This window comes from Hemitrygon akajei, chromosome 2, assembly GCF_048418815.1.
Source record: "Hemitrygon akajei chromosome 2, sHemAka1.3, whole genome shotgun sequence".
Taxonomy (NCBI): domain Eukaryota; kingdom Metazoa; phylum Chordata; class Chondrichthyes; order Myliobatiformes; family Dasyatidae; genus Hemitrygon; species Hemitrygon akajei.
Window position 1 is genome coordinate 190,486,995 of NC_133125.1, and position 20,358 is coordinate 190,507,352.

Below are 20,358 nucleotides of genomic sequence, written 5' to 3' on the forward strand. Positions count from 1 at the left end.
TTTTCTATCATCCATGTGCATATCAGGTGGTAGTTGTCCATCTTGTCTTCTGACGACAGGATGCCTGGGTGGGAGAGTTTTTGAAGTTGCACTTGGGGCTGTTCCACTCTCTCCACCTGAGAAGTCGAGGTCCAGTGGTACGTACAAGCTTCACAAACTGGGTTGCAGTGAATGACCATGACTGCTTCTGTGCCTTGCCCTGCCCTTTGCTCTCCACGCAGTGTTGTAGAACCACTTTCCTGGACATTGATCTCACTGTAGATCCCATCCACCCAGTCCGCTGGAGCTGACTTCGCAAGCTAGGACAAACATGTCCCTATCTCACTGAGGAATGAGGCCACCACTACTGTCACTTGTTTAGCCTGCCTGTCGAAGTGGTGTATTGGGGTGTGGCCTCTGTCGCATGTAAGCAGCTACTTGGGGCCACAGGTGAGAACTGAGTGTCCGGTGGGGGCTGGACTGAGTGAGGGGCCCAAGAATAGACACGACAAGCCCCTTTGCCAGGGGTGTTACCCCTCCCATACACCCATGTGCTGATCTAAGAGTCTCTTAAATGCCAGCAACGTTTCTGTCTCTACACCACGGCTGGCAAGGTGTTCCACACACCCAGCACTCAAAAAACTCCTCTATACTTTCCTCCAAACACATTAAAATGATCTTCTTCTGAAGCCCGTCACCTCTACTGCCCCCAGCAGTAGCTTGCTAGAGTCCTCCGTTCTCGGCCAGAATTTCACATTGTCCCCAGGTGTAGCCCATCTTCTTGGTGCATTTCTCTTCTCCAGGGATGACATTTTTGGTGCTTCTGTTGGTGTTTTTGTAGCTCTGGGTTTTTATGGTATGAGATTGCTAGCCTCAGTCGCAACCCTCCTCCTCTTGCAGCTGGGCTTGGATGAGTTACCTTAAAATTATGCCTCCTGGTAGTAGTGAGTGACCATGTCCCATGCAGGCTGGTGTGTCTTCACTGCCATCGGCACGGCATGTTTCACTTGATGAGTAAGGGTCCCGGTGGAGTTCCACCATAACACGTGCTACTTTGCAACGGCAGGACGGACGGCTGTTGCAAGAATTCAACAAGATCGAACCTCCCCTGATCTTCGAGTGCAATCAGGCCTGCTCCTGTTGGAGGTCGTGCAAGAATCGAGTGGTCCAGAGTGGGATCAAGTAAGTGCGGCTGGGGTTGGGAATGTCGGAGCAATGAGAGACCAGTCAGTCCATCAGGCATGCTCTGCTGTTCAGTAAGCTTATGGCTAGTCCAATGCCAGCTCACCACTCTCCCTCGCCTTCCTCAACCCTCCACCCCCCCCTCTTCACCACCCCCTCCTCTCTCACCACCTCACTCACCTCCTCTCACCCTGCCCCCTCCGTCTCCATCCCCCTCCTGACTCCTTCCCCTCTAACTCAAAATATCTGTCAGCCTCCACCTGTACCGTTCTCTGGAGTAGAGAGAGCACTGAAGAAGAATCCAAATCAGGTTTATCATCACTGACATGTCATGAAATTTGTTTCAATGCAGTACAATGCAAATGATAAATTATAATAAATATTTAAAACAGCACAAAGGGAGATCTAAACAGTTTGGGAATCGGATATGTCGAGTGTGCGTCTACAATCTTCTGCACCTTCTTGATGGTAGTGGGTGGTGGGAGTCCTTAATGATGATGCTGCCTTCATCCTTGGAGTCGGTGGTGCGAATTGAACCCCACGTTTTCAGCTGACACTGCAAAACAGTCCATTAGCTGCTCATCACCCTGCAGCTCAGTACATCACTTCCTGCCTCCTGCTTGGCCGGTTATACAACATTCTTTGCCCCAGGAGCTTTTGGAGGCTACATGTTCAGAAGATGTTACTCCAGTGTACGACATCACACAGACAGCCTCCATCTACCCAGCCGTGGGCAAAGGCACTGCTTACTCACGAGAACCTGGGCGGGGAGAGAGGGAAGGGATGGAGTGGGAGGAAAAAGATGGGGTGGGCAGGAGGAGACAGGGTTGGTAGGGGAATGGTGAAGGAGAAAGGATGGGGAGGGAAGGGTGTGAGTTAGATAGGAACCTGGGGAGGGAGGAGATGGTGTGTGGAAGAAGGGTAAGGCGGAGGGAAGAGGGTAAGTCTAGGCTGAACAATGTTCTTTGAGCAGTGAATCAGCCTCTCGGCACAGGGCCGGGGGAAGGGAGCGACAGACACAGGCGCAGCGTTTAAATCAGACAGGCCCTTAAAACAGGCTGGCATAAAATGACACAGCCCTTCTGCAGGCGACTGGGATTATTGGAAATAAACTGAAGGGTCTGCACAGACTTGTTGGCCAAAGGGCTTGCGTCTGTGGGGGGTGTTGGTCCACTCCGACTGCTCTCATTTCTAGTGGGTGATGGTACGGTGGGGGCAGTATAGGTTAGGGAATTTTGGTTCACTTTGACTATCCTGAGACCTATTGGACATTGAAAGGCCTAGATAGAGTGGATATGGAGAGGATGTTCCTATAGTGGAGGAGTCTAGGATCAGAGGGCGCAGCCTCAGAATAGAAGGATGTTCCTTTAGAACGGAGATGAGGAGAAATTTCTTTAACAAGAAGGTGGTGAATCTGTTGAACTTATTGCTATGGATGGCTGTGGAAGCAAGTCATTAGGTGTATCTAAAGCAGAGGTTCTTGATTAGTCAGGGCATCAAAGATTATGGGGAGATGGCAGGAGAAAAGGGTTGCAAGGTTAATAAATTAGACATGATGGTGGAGCAGACTCGATGGGCCGAATGGCCTGATTCTGCTCCTATGTCTTGTTCCCCTGTTTCCGGAGAGTATGGTAAAGACGGTGGGTGGGTGGATTAAATGCAATATGACAGGACCCTGTTTCTGATGGGCTGGGTGGGTATGATCCACTCTGACTGTCCTGTGTTTCTTTTGGCAGGGTTCGCTTGCAGCTGTACAGGACCGAGAAGATGGGCTGGGGTGTGCGCGCACTGCAGGACATCCCCCAGGGGACGTTCATCTGCGAGTGAGTACCCTGCCTGCCACCACATCACGTGGATACAGTGTCTGTCACATGCCCAGCTCGTCACGAGGGAGGCTGTTCCATCTTGGGGTCCACCTCGGCCTCCTTCGTTAGCTGGCCCATCTCTGCCCTTTGATTACCCCACCCCCCAATTCCATTCCATAAAACCATGATACAGGGGCAGAAGTAGGCTGTTCAGCCCATTGAGTCTGCTCCAGCATTCAATCATGGGCTGATCCAATCCTGCCAGTCATCCCAACTCCCCTGCCTTTTCCCCATACCCTTTGATATCCTGGCCTAATCAAGGATCTGTCTATCTCTGTCTTAAATGCACCCAATAACTCAGCCTCCACAGCCGCTCACAGCAACAAATTCCACAGATTTACCACCCTCTGACTAAAGTAATTCCTTCACACCTCAGTTCTAAATGGACGTCCTTCAATCCTGACGTTGTGCTCTCTTGTCCTAGACTCCCCAACCGTGGCAAATAATTTTGCCATATCTAATCTGTTCAGGCCTTTTAACATCAGGAATGTTTCTATAAGATCCCCCCCCCCCCCCCCTCATTCTCCTGAACTCCAGGGAATACAGCTCAAGAGCTGCTAGACGTTCCTCATACGGTAACCCTCTCATTCCTGGAATCATTCTCGTGAATCTTCTCTGAACACTCGCCAATGTCAGTTTATCCTTTCTAAAATAAGGAGCCCAAAACTGCACACAATACTCCCAAGTGTGGTCTGAGGAGTGCCTTATAGAGCCTCAACATCACATCCCTGCTCTTATATTCTATACTTCCAGAAATGAATACCAACGTTGCATTTCCCTTCTTCACCACCAGCTCAACCTGGAGGTTAACCTTTAAGGTATCCTGCAAAAGGATTCTCAAGTCCCTTTGCATCTCTGCATTTTGAATTCTCTCTCCATCTAAATAATAGTCTGCCTGTTAATTTCTTCCACCAAAGTGCATGACCATACACTTTCCAACATTGTATTTTATTTGCCATTTCTTTGCCCATTTCCCTAAACTATTTAAGTCTCTCTGCAGGCTCTCTGTTTTCTCAACACTACCCGCTCCTCCACCTATCTTTGTATCAACGGCAAATTTAGCCACGAATCTATTAGTACTGTAGTCCAAATCATTGACACACATCGTAAAAAGCAGCAGTCCCAACACTGACCCCTGTGGAACAGCAGCCAGCCAGAATAGGATCCCTTTATACCCAGTCTGCTTTGTGCCAATCAACCAATGCTCCACCCATTCTAGTAACTTCCCTACAATTCCCTGGGCTCTTATTTTGCTAAGCAGCCTCCTGTACAGCACCTTGTTAAAGGCCTTCTGAAAAACCAAGTACACCACATCCACTGCATCTCCTTTGTAATTTCCTCAAAAAATTAGACAGGCAGGATTTTCCTTTCAGGAAACCATGCTGGCCTATCTTGTCATGTGCCTCCCAAGTATTCCGTGATCTCATTCCCAACTATTGATTCCATCAAATTTCCAACCACTTATGTCAGGCTAACAGGTCTATAGTTTCTTTTCTGCTGCCTCCCGCCCTTCTTAAACAGCGAGTAACATTTGCAATTTTTCAGTCATCCAGTACAATGCCAGAATCTTATCAATTCTTGAAAGATCATTGTTAATGCCTCTGTAATCTCTCCAGTTACTTCCTTCAGAACCCAAGGGTGCAGTCCATCAGTTCCAGGAGATTTATCCACCCTCAGACCATTAAGCCTCCTGAGCACCTTCTCAGTCGTGATTTTCACTGCACATACTTCACTTCCCTGACACTCTTGAATGTCCGGTATACTGCGGATGTCTTCCACTGTGAAGACTGATGCAAAATACGCATTCAGTTCCTCTGCCATCTCTGTGTCTCTCATTACAATAACCCCGGCATCATTTTCTATTGGTCCAATCTACCCTCAGCTCTTGACCTTCTTAATTTTCTTCTGCAAGTTTTTAAAAGCTTCCTGATCCTCTGTCTTGCCACTGGCTGTGGCTTTATTGTATGCCCTGTCATTTGCTTTTACTTTGGCTCTGACTTCACTTGTCAGCCATGACTTCTTCCATTTGTAGATTTATTCCTATTCGGAATATATCTGTCTTGCACTTCCCTCGTTTTTCACAGAAACTCCAGCCATTTCTGCTCTTCTGTCCTTCCTGCTAGTGTCCCCTTCCAGTCAACCTTGGGTAGTTCCCTTCCCATGCCATTGTAATTTCCTTTATTTCACTGAAATACTGACACATTGGAATTTAGTTTCTCCTTCTCAAGTTTCAAAGTGAACTCAATCATATTGTGATCACAGTTCCCTAAGGGTTTCTTAACTTTAAGCTCACTTGTCACCTCCGGATCATTGCACAACACCCAGTCCAGCACAGCCAATCCCCTAGTGGGTTCAAGAACAAGCTATTCTAAAAAGCCATAGACATTCTACAGATTCTTTCTCTTGAGGTCCAGTACTGGCCTGGTTTTCCCAATCTACTTTCATGTTAAAACCCCCAACGATTATGCGATTGCCCTTCTGACACACCTTTTCCATCTCCTGCTGTAATTTGTAATCCACATCCCAGCTGCTGTTTGGAGGCCTGTATACAACTGCCATTGTGGTCCTTTTACCCTTGCCATTTCTTAACTCATCTGATCCTATGTCATCCCTTTCTAATGATTTAATATTATTTCTTACACACAGGGCCACACCACATCCTCTGCCTGTTAACTTACCTTTCTGATTCACCTTATATCCTTGGATGTTCAGCTCCCAATGGCAGCCATCCTTTAGATACGTTTCAGAGATGGCCACAGCATCATTCATACTTGCCAATCTGTAGCTGAATTTCAAGATCGACCATTTTATTTCTTATGCTGTGTGCATTCAAATAGAACACTTTCAGTCCAGTATTTGTGGCTTTCTGTTTTAACTCTCCCATTCCTCAGTCTCGTCCCTCAAAGCCATCCCTCCAATCCTCATGCCGTTTCTCAAACCTTGCTATCCGGCCACCAATTGAACCTTTGTGGCCCCACTATCACATCCACTCATTCCCAACCCCAAATTCCACCCTCTCAGTCCCCCATCCCACAAACCCTCCCCAACTCCCTGTTCCTCCATCACCCTCTGTCCCGTGATTCTGAGAGGGGGTAGTGAGGTGTCGCGGGTGTGTGTATGTATCTATCTCTGTATATTTCCCCCCACCCTCCTCCCTCTCTCCCTCCTTCCCCATCTCTCTTCCCCCTCTCCCTCTTTCTCCCTCTCCCTTCTCTCCCATTCTCCCACTCCCCCTATCCCTTTAACCCACCCTTCCCCTCTCCCCTTCCCCTCTCTCCCCTCCCCTCTCCCCTTCCTCACTCCCCCCTCCCCTTCCCCTCTCCCCCTCCCCCTCAACCCCTCCCTCTTACCCTCACCCCCTTCTTCTACCCTTCTCCCCACTCCCCCCTCTGTCCCTTTCCCTCCCCCTCTCGCTCTCCCACTCCCCCTCACCACCACCCCATCTACCCTTCCTCTCTCCCTCTCTCAATCTCCCCACTACCTGCTTTGTCCTTCTCTCCCTCTCTCAATCTCCCCACTACCTGCTCTGTCCTTCTCACCCTCTCCCCTTGCCCTCTCTCCCTCTCTCAATCTCCCCACTACCTGCTCTGTCCTTCTCACCCTCTCCCCTTGCCCTCTCTCCCTCTCTCAATCTCCCCACTACCTGCTCTGTCCTTCTCACCCTCTCCCCTTGCCCTCTCTCCCTCTCTCAATCTCCCCACTACCTGCTCTGTCCTTCTCACCCTCTCCCCTTGCCCTCTCTCCCTCACTTTCACTTCCTACATGCTCTGTGTCTCCCTCCCTGCCTCACTCTGCCTGCCGCGGTGGTGTCTAACCGCTGTCCTCTGCTCTTTAGGTACGTAGGCGAAATCATTTCGGACGCAGAGGCTGACGTGCGTGAGGATGACTCCTACCTCTTTGACCTGGACAACAAGGTATGTGGCCAGCAGGAACTGCTCCCACCCCTCCCCCTCCCAACAGGGCTCCAGTGCCCCACCCCTCTGTCAGCACGCCACACCTCTGGTTGCTCAGGTAATGGAAGTCCAGCTCACCTGAAACAAAGCTGAGCATGGCTGTTGTGTCTGAAAGTGTTTAATTTAGATCATATCTCAGTAAATCTGTTTAACTGCATTACGTCGGACTATGGTGGAGGCAGCTATCCACAACAGTGGCAACCTCACAAGGTGCCCAACATACAGCACAGCCAAGGCCCTTTGGCCCACCATGTGCCGATCTTTTAACCAACTCCAAGATCAAACAAACCCTTCCCAACCACACAACCTTCCATTTTTCTGTTATCCATGTGCCTATCCAAGAATGTCTTAAAAGTTCCGAATGTATCTGCCTCTTCCAACCCCTAGCAGTGTGTTTCGCACACCTGCCATTCTGTATATAAAAAAAATACATTCTGTATATTAAAAAAAACCATCGCCCTGTATTATGCCCTCTCGATTTGCCATTTCCGCCCCAGGAAAAAGTCTCTGGTTCTTATCAACTTGTATATCTCTATCAAGTCATTTCTCATCCTCCTTCACTGCAAAGAGAAAAGCCCCAGCTCACTCAAACGATCCTCATAAGGCGTGCTTTCTAATTCATGCTGTATCCTGGTAAAGAAGATTCCAGACCCTGTGAGTTGGGAGAGTAAGCCAACAGTGAAAATCTCCTCTGCATCCTCTGTGAAGCTTCACATCCTTCCTATAATGAGGAGACCAGAAGCGAACACACAATTTCAATATGATGCAGGAACTCAGCAAGTCAAGTAGCATCTGTAGTAATCAATAAACAGTCAACCTTCCTGGCCAAGGCTCGTCTTCAGGACTCAAGCTCTGTTTAAAGAGCAAATCTCCTGGTCCTCGTATATCCTGAGTCCCAGAACTTCCTGGAACACAGGATGAATCCAACTTGAGGGTAGTGTTGGGAATGCTGTTGTGTGTGAAAGAGAGAAAAGGACACAGTTGCTCTGTGTGTGTATGTGAGATTCGGTCTGTTGATTGTGTAAACTGTGTGCAACGTATATCGTGTATTGTGTGTATATCCTTCTGACCGGATGTGTATATTTAGTATATATCTCAGAGTATCGTGTTTATTATTACTTACATATTTTGTGGAATTTGTATTGTGGCAGTGATACAGTGAACGACAGAAATGACTGTGGTTATAAATTAACTGAATAAACAGTGCAATGGCGGAAGAGCGGGCTATTGTTCATCGACCAATCAGACGGAGGGATTGTTCATGGACCAGTCAGAGTGAGGGATTGTTCATGGACTGATCAGAGTGAGGGATTGTTCATGGACCAATCAGAGTGAGGGATTGTTCATGGACCAATCAGAGTGAGGGATTGTTCATGGACTGATCAGAGTGAGGGATTGTTCATGGACCGATCAGAGTGAGGAATTGTTCATGGACTGATCAGAGTGAGGGATTGTTCATGGACCAATCAGAGTGAGGGATTGTTCATGGACCAATCAGAGTGAGGAATTGTTCATGGACTGATCAGAGTGAGGGATTGTTCATGGACCAATCAGACTGAGGGATTGTTCATGGACCGAACAGAGTGAGGAATTGTTCATGGACTGATCAGAGTGAGGGATTGTTCATGGACGGATCAGAGTGAGGGATTGTTCATGGACCGATCAGAGTGAGGGATTGTTCATGGACTGATCAGAGTGAGGGATTGTTCATGGACCGATCAGAGTGAGGAATTGTTCATGGACTGATCAGAGTGAGGGATTGTTCATGGACTGATCAGAGTGAGGGATTGTTCATGGACCAATCAGAGTGAGGAATTGTTCATGGACTGATCAGAGTGAGGGATTGTTCATGGACCAATCAGAGTGAGGGATTGTTCATGGACCTATCAGAGTGAGGGATTGTTCATGGACCGATCAGAGTGAGGGATTGTTCATGGACCGATCAGACTGAGAGATTGTTCATGGACCGATCAGAGTGAGGGATTGTTCATGGACCGATCAGAGTGAGGGATTGTTCTTGGACCGATCAGAGTGAGGGATTGTTCATGGACAAATCAGACTGAGAGATTGTTCATGGGCCAGTCAGAGTGACGTATTGTTCAAAAACCAAACAGAGTGAGAGATTGTTCATGGACCAATCAGAGTGAGAGATTGTTCATGGACCAATCAGAGTGAGAGATTGTTCATGGACCAATCAGACTGAGAGATTGTTCATGGACCAATCAGAGTGAGGGATTGTTCATGGACCGATCAGACTGAGAGATTGTTCATGGACCGATCAGAGTGAGGGATTGTTCATGGACCGATCAGAGTGAGGGATTGTTCATGGACCGATCAGAGTGAGGGATTGTTCATGGACCGATCAGAGTGAGGGATTGTTCATGGACAAATCAGACTGAGAGATTGTTCATGGGCCAGTCAGAGTGACGTATTGTTCAAAAACCAAACAGAGTGAGAGATTGTTCATGGACCAATCAGAGTGAGAGATTGTTCATGGACCAATCAGAGTGAGAGATTGTTCATGGACCAATCAGACTGAGAGATTGTTCATGGACCAATCAGAGTGAGGGATTGTTCATGGACCGATCAGACTGAGAGATTGTTCATGGACCGATCAGAGTGAGGGATTGTTCATGGACCGATCAGAGTGAGGGATTGTTCATGGACCGATCAGAGTGAGGGATTGTTCATGGACCGATCAGAGTGAGGGATTGTTCATGGACCAATCAGACTAAGAGATTGTTCATGGACCAGTCAGAGTGAGGGATTGTTCATGGACCAATAGAGTGAGGGATTGTTCATGGACCAATCAGAGTGAGGGATTGTTCATGGACCAGTCTGTCTGAGAGATTGTTCATGGACCAGTCTGAGTGAGAGATTGTTCATGGACTAGTCTGACTGAGAGATTGTTCATGGACCAATCAGAGTGAGGGATTGTTCATGGACCTATCAGAGTGAGGGTTTGTTCATGGACCGGTCAGAGTGAGAGATTGTTCATGGACCAATCAGAGTGAGGGATTGTTCATGGACCGATCAGAGTGAGGGATTGTTCATGGACGGATCAGACTGAGAGATTGTTCATGGACCGATCAGAGTGAGGGATTGTTCATGGACCGATCAGAGTGAGGGATTGTTCATGGACGGATCAGAGTGAGGGATTGTTCATGGACCGATCAGAGTGAGGGATTGTTCATGGACCGATCAGAGTGAGGGATTGTTCATGGACGGATCAGAGTGAGGGATTGTTCATGGACCGATCAGAGTGAGGGATTGTTCATGGACGGATCAGAGTGAGGGATTGTTCATGGACCGATCAGACTGAGAGATTGTTCATGGACCGATCAGAGTGAGGGATTGTTCATGGACCGATCAGAGTGAGGGATTGTTCATGGACGGATCAGAGTGAGGGATTGTTCATGGACGGATCAGAGTGAGGGATTGTTCATGGACCGATCAGACTGAGAGATTGTTCATGGACCGATCAGAGTGAGGGATTGTTCATGGACCGATCAGAGTGAGGGATTGTTCATGGACCAATCAGACTGAGGGATTGTTCATGGACCAATCAGAGTGAGGGATTGTTCATGGACCAGTCAGAGTGAGGGATTGTTCATGGACTGATCAGAGTGAGGGATTGTAAAGGTTTATTATTTAGTAACTTTGTGGATTGTTCTCATCAATATATAATTACTTACAGGGTATTTCACAATCATTTTATCATAGATTTCAAAATTATATTAGCATTACATAAAAGAAAATTCCAGCTGCACCGCAACAGACGATGTGTGCATGGAAGCATTTCAGTTACTGCACACCCCACAGCTCAGAGGGAGCGGTGGTTGGATCTCATAACTTCTATTTCAGTGCAAAGTTTTATGGGGGTGTGTGTGTGTGCTCAGGCAGTGAACCTGTTCTGTTTGTGGTGTATCACTGTCTCCATCTCAATCCATGTTGTCATGTGGTGCAGGATGGGGAAGTGTATTGCATCGACGCCCGTTACTATGGCAACGTCAGCCGGTTCATCAACCACCTGTGTGATCCGAACATCATTCCTGTCCGTGTATTCATGCTGCATCAGGACCTGCGATTTCCCAGGATTGCGTTCTTTAGCAGCCGGGACATTAGGACGGACGAGGAGCTCGGGTAGGTGGCTGTAGCTGCAGGAGGACTGTGTTCCCATCACCATCCTTTTGTCTGCAAACTCCCACCCTTCCCAAATCCCATCGCCCCATCTCCACTGGTGGCCCTGGGCCCTGAGTTCTGAAGTTCCTTCCCCAAACCTTTCACTGAAACTAAATGCTCAGGACTTTTGACAGGTCCTGAAATGGTCGGGGCAAGGAGAGATTAGTTCAGGGAATTAGAATCAGGTTCACTCGCACTGACATGTTGTGAAATTTGTTGTTTTGAAGGAGAGGATGTTTCCTATCATGAGGGAGTCTAGGGCCAGAGGGCACAGCCTCAGGATAGAGGGATGTTCGATACTGTGCATTGTGGAGGCTGAGTCATTGAGTATATTTTAAGCAGAGGTTGGTAGGTTCTCGATTTAGTCAGGGTGTCAGAGGCTACAGGAAGAAGGCGGGAGAGGGAAAATAAGTCAGCCCTGATGAAGTAGTGGAGCAGATTCGATGGGTCACATGTTCTAATTCTTATGTCTGTGTCCTAAGTCTTATATCCTTGAGGTCAATACATAAAAATTACTATTTATTTATTGATTGAATGGCTAGACAGACAGACAGTTCATGGATTCAGGTACCTGAGGGTGGAGGCGAAGAAGTTGTTCCTGTGCCTTCAGGTTTCTCTACCTCCTTCCCGATGGTAGTAACAAGAAGAGGTACGAATGGTGTCCTGAGTGGCAAGGGTCCTTGGTGATGGACACCACTGCGAAGATGTCCTTGATTAAATCACTGCCACTCGTGGTGAAGTTGGTTGTGAAGAGGATATAGGAGGATACAAAGGGATAACGACAGGTTAACTGTGACAGTAACTGTCTTTTTCCCAGGGTATGGAAGTCCAAAACTAGGGGTCATCGGTTTAAGGTGAGAGGAGAAAGATTTAAAAAGGATCTGAGGAGAAACTTTCACACAAAGAGAGTTGAGTATTTGGAATGAGCTGCCAGAGGGAGTGGTTGAGGCAAGGACAATCGTCTCTGCCTCAACCACTATAGAAGCACTTGGATGGGTACATGGATGGCTTGGAGGGATATCAGCTGAACACAAGAAGTTGGGACTGGTCGCACTGTGGTCAGCATGGAATGATTGGGCCGGAAGGCCTATATCCATGGTGTATTGTTCTATGACTGTGAATGGGCAAGTATCTGGCGAATTGAGTATAAATGTGGGGAACGAGAAGTTGTAAATGTTTATTTAGAGATACAGCACGGTGATAGGCCCTTCCAACCCAATGAGCCCGTGCTGTCCAGTTACATCCAATTAACCAACCAACCCATACTGTCTTTGAAATGTGGGAGAAAGGCAGAGCACCCGGAGGAAACGGGGCGAACGCGGTGGGAATTGAACCCGGGTTGCGGGCACTATAACAGTGTTACACCAGCCACTCTGCTGCCGTGCCAATCCAATGTTGGCAGGAAAATTAACAAAGCAAGTCCACGATACAAATGATGAGCAATGTTTTTACATCTGTGTCAAACAAACATTCCTCCGAACAGGCCTAGAAACTGCACCGGGCTTTAAATGCTTTAAACTACTTTGTAATATGCATAATGTGAATCTTTAGAAAAAAAATTAAAAATAATACTTTTGATTTAATTTATTAATTGTAGAGTATAATGAAATGCCTTTGCCTATAATTTATATGAAAGATATTTCAGCTGCACGGCAACAAAGGCTGTGTGCACGGGAGGATTTCAGTTACTGTGTGGCTGCGCAGCTGTTCAGGGTAGAGGAGACGATGAGAAAAGTAATCTGGCTGTGTGAGTGCATGGATTGCAGATAGGAAGAAATTAGGGAAGTTAATAGATTGTCATTGTTTCTTGTGAGGGGAATTTCAAACCAGGTGAGACCTCATCTGCAGAGCTGTGTCCTGTATCTTGTACTGGTTTTCTGGAGGTTGTTAATTTTTTTGGAAGCCGTTCAAGAAATGTTCACTGGACTGAGAAGCTCCAGTAACTGTGACACTAGAAAAATATAAACAGCAGAAAACCAACTTGGATTCTATCCAAGGATTTTCACCCAATGTTTGTGAGCACAGGATGGGCTTTTCTTCACTGGACTTTAGAAGAGTGAGGTTGCTGATTAAAAACTAATTGATAAGTTGGTTTATTAATGTGGTCCCACCATACCATGGCACAGTGAAAAATGTGTCTTGGATTCCATCCATACTTATCAATTCTGCATGTCTAATTCTGAAATGTCTAACACCAGAGGGCCAAGTTCACAGAAGGCATGAGGGGCAAGTTTTTTTTTTAAACTCAAAGACCACCACTGGGTGCCTAGAATGCACTGCTGGGGACGGTGGTAGAGGCACAGGCATTGGAGACTTCAAGAGATGTTTAGATGGGCACAAGAAAGGGATTAAAGTGGAAGGATATGGAGATTGTGTAGGCAGAAGGGATTAGTTGGCCATTTGATTACTAATGTAATTGTTTCGGCACAACATTATGGGCTGAAGGGCCTGTTCCTGCGAGGTACTGTTCAAATTCATTACAAAGGTAAAACTATAACAATTTCACACTCAAAGACAGTTAGTCCCGAGCCTTAGGCTCACCAGGCCAGTGCTTATGCCAGTTTCCCTGGTGTGAAGCGACTGAGAGTACAAGACTCACCCCCCCCCCCCCCCCCACCCCGATAGGACGCTAGTCTATCGCGAGGTTATCACCGAGCATTTTGCTGGTACCCATTATCAGCTGGGTGGACTGGAGCAATGTGTGGTTAAGTGACTTGCTCAAGGACACAACACATTGCCTTGGCTGGCGCTCAAACTCACAACCTTCAGATCACTAGTCAGATGCTTTAACCACTTGGCCATGCACCAAGTCATAGAGAATGAAAGGGTTAACATACAAGAAGCATTTGGGGCTGTACTTACTGAAGTTTAGAAAAATGAGGGGTGATCTCATTGAAAACTATCAAATATTGAATGGCCGAGATAGAGTGGATGTGGAGAGGATGTTTCCTGTAGTGGGGGTGTCTAGGACCAGAGGGCGCAGCCTCAGAATAGAGGGTCATCCCTTTATAATAGAGATAATGAGGAATTTCTTTAGCCAGAGAGTAGTTATCTTTGGAATTCATGCCACGGACGTCTGTGGAGGCCAAGTCATTGGGTATATTTAAAGCAGAGGTTGATAGGTTCTTGATCAGTCAAGTGTAAAAAGTTACAGGGAAAGTGGGGTTGAGAGGGAAAATAAATTGGCCATGATGGAATGCAGAGCAGACACAGTGGGTCGAATGGCCTAATTCTGCGCCTCTGCCTTATGTTCTTAACCAGTTTGCCCATCACCCCAAAGTAAAGCCTAATGGCCTTATGGATTTTGAACGTCAGGGCGAAAGTTGTTCACAGTTGTGAGATTTCATCTCTCCTTTCTCTCTATCTCTCTCTCTCTCGTTCTGTCTCTCTCTCTCTCTCTCTCTCTCTCACCCCCCCAGGTTCGATTACGGCGACCGGTTCTGGGACATCAAGTGTAAATACTTCACCTGTCAGTGCGGCTCCGAGAAGTGCAAGCACTCGGCTGAGGCCATCGCCCTGGAACAGAATCGGCTGGCCAGGCTCGAGGCCTACCAGGACACCATGCCTGAGAGTAGCCTGACTATGATGGGGCCCTCGTGAGCCCCTCGCTCCATCAGTCACCTCCTCTCTCCCGAACTATGCAGCATTAAGAGAACATTCCTCCACCACCGCCCCCACCCCACTCCGTACCCTCTCGGAAACTCTGGGCCATCACGGAGGAGGCTGATTAACTTGCCCAGGAGTTAATACTATGGGGTGCCACGGTAGTGTAGTGGTTAGTGCAATGTTAGTACAACTTGGAATTACGGAGTTCACAGTTCAATTCCAGTGTCCTCTATAAGCGAGTTTGTATGTTCCTTCCCATGTGTGCGTGTTTCCTCCCCCACTCCAAAGATGTACCGGTTAGTCGGTGAATTGGTCATTGCAAATTGCCCTGTAATTAGGATACCTGGGCGGCGAGGCTCGAAGGGCCAGAAGGGTCTGCTCCACACTGTATCTCTAAATAAATAAAAATGTTGGTGAAACAGGTCATTCTGCATCTCTGACCAAGACCCGAATGAGGACTAATGAAGGGTCTCAGCCCAGAACTTCCACTCTTTATTCCTTTCCATGGATGCTGCCTGACCTGCTGAGTTCCTCCAACATTTTGTGTGCATTGGCTCTGGTTGGGTGTTTTCCTTCCGACACCTGTTGGCCCAGCTTGGCTCCCCCACTGAGGTGGGGAGATTAGCCACCCACGTTATAGCCCATCAGTGCCAGAATGTGACCAATCTCCTTTGCCACGGGAAGTGTTGTCATTCGGGAAATCGTTAGATTTGCTCTGTCTTAAACTGTCAATTTTAAATTTTGCATTGTGCTGTAGAAACCAGTATTTAAAGCCAGCCTGTGTGGACTGGAGTCAGGTTGTGGTGTAAAAGGAGGAAAGGTGGGGAACGTTCTGGGTTCATCCATCTGAAAGATATAGTGGGCAAAGTGTCAAAAGGAGCCTTAGGGACCTGTACAGAGGCACACGAGGGAACCCTGGAGGGGGAGAGTTTGGGGGAGCGTCCTTTAGCATTCCCAGACTCCCTCTGCCTTAAGACCATAATTAGGCCATTTGGCTGTGTAATTCTATCATGGCTGATTTATTACCCCTCTCAACCCCTTTCTCCCACCTTCTCTCGGTTATTTTGACTAATCAAGAACTTATTCACCTCCACTTTTAAATGCACCCAATGATTTGGCCTCCACAGATTCACCACCCTCTGGCTAAAGAAATTCCTTCTCATCTCTGTTCTAAATGTACATCCCTCTATTCTGAGGCTGTGCCCTCTGGTCCTAGACTCTCCCACTAAACGAAAATCATCTCCATATCCACTCTATCTTTCCACATTCAGTAGGTTCCAATGAGATCTGCCTCATTTTCCTAAATTTCAATGAGTACAGACCTAGAGCAATCTAATGCTCCTCGGCATTAACCCTTTCATTCCTGGGATCATTCCTGTAAACCTCCTCTAGATATGGGACCACTTGGACCTGATCTATCTGGCCTTCTGTGTCCTTGGCCCACTTAAGAGCATCACTGCCCATTTCCCTATCCTTGGCAACAGAAAGCTCCTCCTGTTCCCATCGACACACATTCACTGTCTGTCTCAAACATCCCCTTGAGAATGTGGAACTCCTTGAACCACACCGTCCTTCTGGTGAGCGTCCCCCACCCCAGTCATTTGGGAGCGCAAGTGACATTTCCAAATTAGGAAGGTCATAGCGACATAGAGCTCAAAAATAGGCCCTTCGACCCATCTGTTCTGTGCTGATTGTGGCATTCCCCCTCTTTCAGCAGCCTTGCCCTACTATGTGAAGGTGACAGTGGATTTGGAAGGGGTCACATTGTGGGAGGGGTGGTACTGAGGGAGGGGCAGTGATGAGGGAAGGTCACACTGTGGAAAGGGTGGTACCAAGGGAGAGTCATACTGTGGGAGAGGTAGTGCTGAGGGACTGGTTACTGCCAGTGTTCCCACCACATTCGTGGAGGATCAGATGGAATGTGCAAGAGCACCGGACAGTGATTAATTCCCGTTATCCCAGTCCCATTGATGGGAGCACAGAGAATCTGCGGCTGGGATTACATTCCCGAGATGGAACAACAGCATTTGCTGAGGCTGTAAAGTGAGGTGCAAAGTCCCCCTTCTTCGGGGAGAGAAGAACCCAATCCCTTGTCTGTTCAAGGCTATCGAAATGAAGACAACTCAAGGTCGAGTCTTTTGAGGTGGTTTGATTTGCAATTAATGATGTCCTTTAAGTTATTTTCCCTAATCTCGTAGTAGATAGAATTTGGCCTGAAGCCTCATGAAGTGTGTTCTAACATTACCCCCTGCCCTCCACCGCATACTCTGTAGAGGCGCAATGGCCATTTCCCGAGTCCCAGTTTGTGTTTCAGTTTGACACGGGTGAGAGTGAGACTTGTCTCATGTATTGGTGGGGGCCACGGTATCAGTGTGTTTCAGTTTGACACGGGTGAGAGTGAGACTGCTGTCTCACGTATTGGTGGGGGCCACGGTATCAGTGTGCCTGATTGAGACTGGTAAGCAGCTATAGAAATGTACTAGGTTTTACACCAAGGTCCAGTAACCTACCCTTCCAAAAATGAATTATTTCTTGTCATTTTTTAAAAATGTGCTCATCTGGATCTGAGGGTTTAATTTCTGTTCAAAACTGTTCATTAAAGAACCTTATGCTGTGTTTTTTTTATATAAAATTGGCTTGCTTAGTTTATTGGCCATCTATATGTAGTGACAGACTGTACTGTTATACCGGGACCAAGGGTTCACAGTTCACAATTCGCTTTAATATCACTGGCAGATGTCTCGGGAGTTGTACATTGCAATATATGATGATAATAACATTTTACACATACACACACACACATACAAGCATACATACACGTTGGGTAATCCCAGTAGGTAAGTTGTGCAAAGAACAGTGAGGTGTATTCATGGCTTTATGGACCCTCCAGAAATATGATGGCAGAAGGAAGACATTGTTCCTAAAATGTGAAGTGTGCGCCTTCAGGCTCTTGTATCTTCTCGATGGTAGCAATAAAAAGAGGGCATGATGGGTGATGGGGGTCCTTAATGATGGGTGCTGCTTTTTCCTCAAACTGTGAATGAAATGTTGCCACTGTTGTACCTTCTTTGTAATTGCATCTATCTCGAGGACAAGACCTTCTGTATGTATGCCTTGATGGTGTAACAACATTGTGGGCTGAAAGGCCTATACTGCACAGTTCTATGGATAATAATCTGCTTGTAGAATGCAGCAGGTCAAGCAGCACGGGTGTTAGGAATTGTTGATGTTTCAGGCTGAGACCCTGCACTGTGCATGCTTTTGACAACGTCATTTGGAGTATTGTGCTCAGTTCTGCAGAAGCTTTAGAGAAGGTACAGAGGAGATTTACCAGGATGGACCTGGATTAGCGAGCACGTTTATTAGGATAGATTGAATGAGCTTTGGCTTTTCTCTGTGGAGTGAAGGATGATAAGAGGTGACTTGATAGAAGTGTACAAAATCATAAACACAGATCGAGTGGACAGCCAGAGACTTTTCCCCAGGGCTGAAATGTCTATATGAGGGGGTGTAATTTTAAAGAATTTGGAGGAAAATATAGGGGGGATGTCAGAGGTAAGCTTTTTACACAGAGAATATTTAAAAGAGACTTGGATAGACACATGGATGAACAAAAAATATGAGGGTTTTGTGAATGGGAAGGGCTAGGTTGATCGTGGAGTGTGTTAAAAAATCAGCACAACATTGTCGACTGAATAGCCTGCACTGTGTTGCCACTATGGAGATGGGGAGTGAGGTGGAATACATTCAATAAGCAATCTTGCCGCACTCACACAAAATGCCGGAGGAACTCAGGCAGTGTCAATGGAAGAAAGTAAATGCGCGCACGCACGCACACACACACACAGACACACCTGAACACACTGAGTTCCTCCAGCAGGTAGGTAATCTGTTGCTCCAGATGACAGCGTCTGTCGTCCTTCACGTCTCTAGCATTGCACAGGGTTTGCTCGGACCACCACCAGGTTGGGGGGTGGGGAAGGGTGCCCTATGTTTATGAATGGTTTTGTGCATTTCATGAGGATCAGTGTAGCTCTCATTTGTAGCTTAGAGGAAGCTGGAACAATCTCAAGTCGGAGAGAAGCTGGTCGAGCACCTCTGCTCCATCTGCAAAAAGCAGAATTCCCAGTGGCCAAACATTTCAACTCCTGTCCCCATTGCCCGTCGGTTCCGACATGTTGGTCCATGGCCGCCTCTTCTGCCACAATGAGGCCACCCTCAGGTTGAAAGAGCAACACCTCATATTCCTTCCAGGTAGCTACCGACCTAATGGCACAAACATCGATTTCTCCAATTTCTGGTAATTTTTTTCCCTCCCCGTACCCTCTAATTCAATTCCCCACTCTGGCACCTCACCTGCTCACCAGCCTATCAGCTCCCTCCCCTTGGTACCCTCCTCCCTTTCCTTTCTCCGTGATTTACTCTGCTCTCCCATTAGGTTCCTTTTCCACCATCACCTCTCAGCTTCTTACTTCACCCTCTCCCAGCCACCCAGCATCACCTATCACCTAGCTTGTACTCCTTCCCCTCCTCCCACTGATTCAGGCTTCTTCCCCCTTAATTCCCAATCCTGATGAAGGGTCTTGGCCCAGAACTTCGACTGTGAGTTCCTGTGGCATTTTGTGTGTTGCTCAGAGATTAGTAACTTCTCACATTTTTCTCAAGCCTTTCATTGTTCCTGTTGCTAAAACAAATACTTTATATTGCAGTACCATGGAGACCAAGGCTCTATTATGCATTAGCAGGATATGCTGGGCATATAGTCCATCGGCATAGAGTCTGAAACTAAACCTTTGAACAGAAGGCACTAGCCTATTATCAAATCTGGACTTTAGTTCAAAAGTTTATTGCCAGGAATGTAAGCTGATGAGACATCAACCTGTGAGTGCATGATGTTGCATTACAAGGAAATTTCCATTTACTGCACCAGGAAGCAAAGAATTTTAATCTTTAAGCAACAATTATTCCTTTGCTGCACTTCCTTGATGCGGTGGATTGTATTTGAAAGGGTGTTGCCAAGTGCACAGTGAGGTGACTGGCCAGAGAAAGATGTTTTTAAGGAGTGTTTTAGATAAAGGCTGTGAGGAAGGTGGGAGGAGGCCAGGTCCCAGGCAGCTGGAAGCAGATTCAAGGAACCAGACTTAGAAATTACTTCACAAGAGAATCTGCATATACTGGAAATTTTAAAGTAAGAGGAGTGTCTGGTAGTTGTTGCCTGGCCTCAGCAAGGTAGAGACCAGTCTGCTTGGCTACTGCAACATTCTCCTTATCTGAGGGTTTGATGGTGAAGTTGGGATTAGTGTGGAGAACAGTATGTTCAGGAGGAGTGAGGTTAGGTTTGGGGAGAGGAGTACTAAAGTCGAGATGGTTGATGTCTCATCGGCAATTAGCAATAAAAAGACCCAGAGTGGGGTCCAAGAAGAGGAAGAAGGTTGAAGTCAGGTGAAGGGGTCATCAGTGTTTCCCTCTCACATTATCTCCTTATCTGGACATCACCTCTGTTTGGTGCTCCTCCCCTTCCCTTTCTTCTGTAGTCTTCTGTCCTCTCCCATCAGATTCCCCCTTCTCCAGCCCTTTATCTCTTTCACAAA

The 20,358-nt window shown here is 47.1% G+C and overlaps 1 protein-coding gene across 5 annotated transcripts in view; it reads left to right on the forward strand.

Annotated features, from left to right (window-relative positions):
• The window catches only part of LOC140719267 (histone-lysine N-methyltransferase EHMT2-like), a 147,729-nt gene extending 130,330 nt beyond the window's left edge, over positions 1–17,399 (forward strand). For all 5 annotated transcript variants that reach the window (XM_073033807.1, XM_073033775.1, XM_073033791.1 and 2 more), the window contains 5 exons: positions 1,046–1,161; positions 2,898–2,984; positions 6,862–6,940; positions 10,947–11,122; positions 14,581–17,399. In XM_073033807.1, the coding sequence (XP_072889908.1) occupies positions 1,046–1,161; positions 2,898–2,984; positions 6,862–6,940; positions 10,947–11,122; positions 14,581–14,761 (639 nt within the window). In that variant the 3' untranslated portion in view covers positions 14,762–17,399. The remainder of the gene's footprint in view (positions 1–1,045; positions 1,162–2,897; positions 2,985–6,861; positions 6,941–10,946; positions 11,123–14,580) is intronic.
• The last annotated feature ends 2,959 nt before the right edge of the window (positions 17,400–20,358 follow it).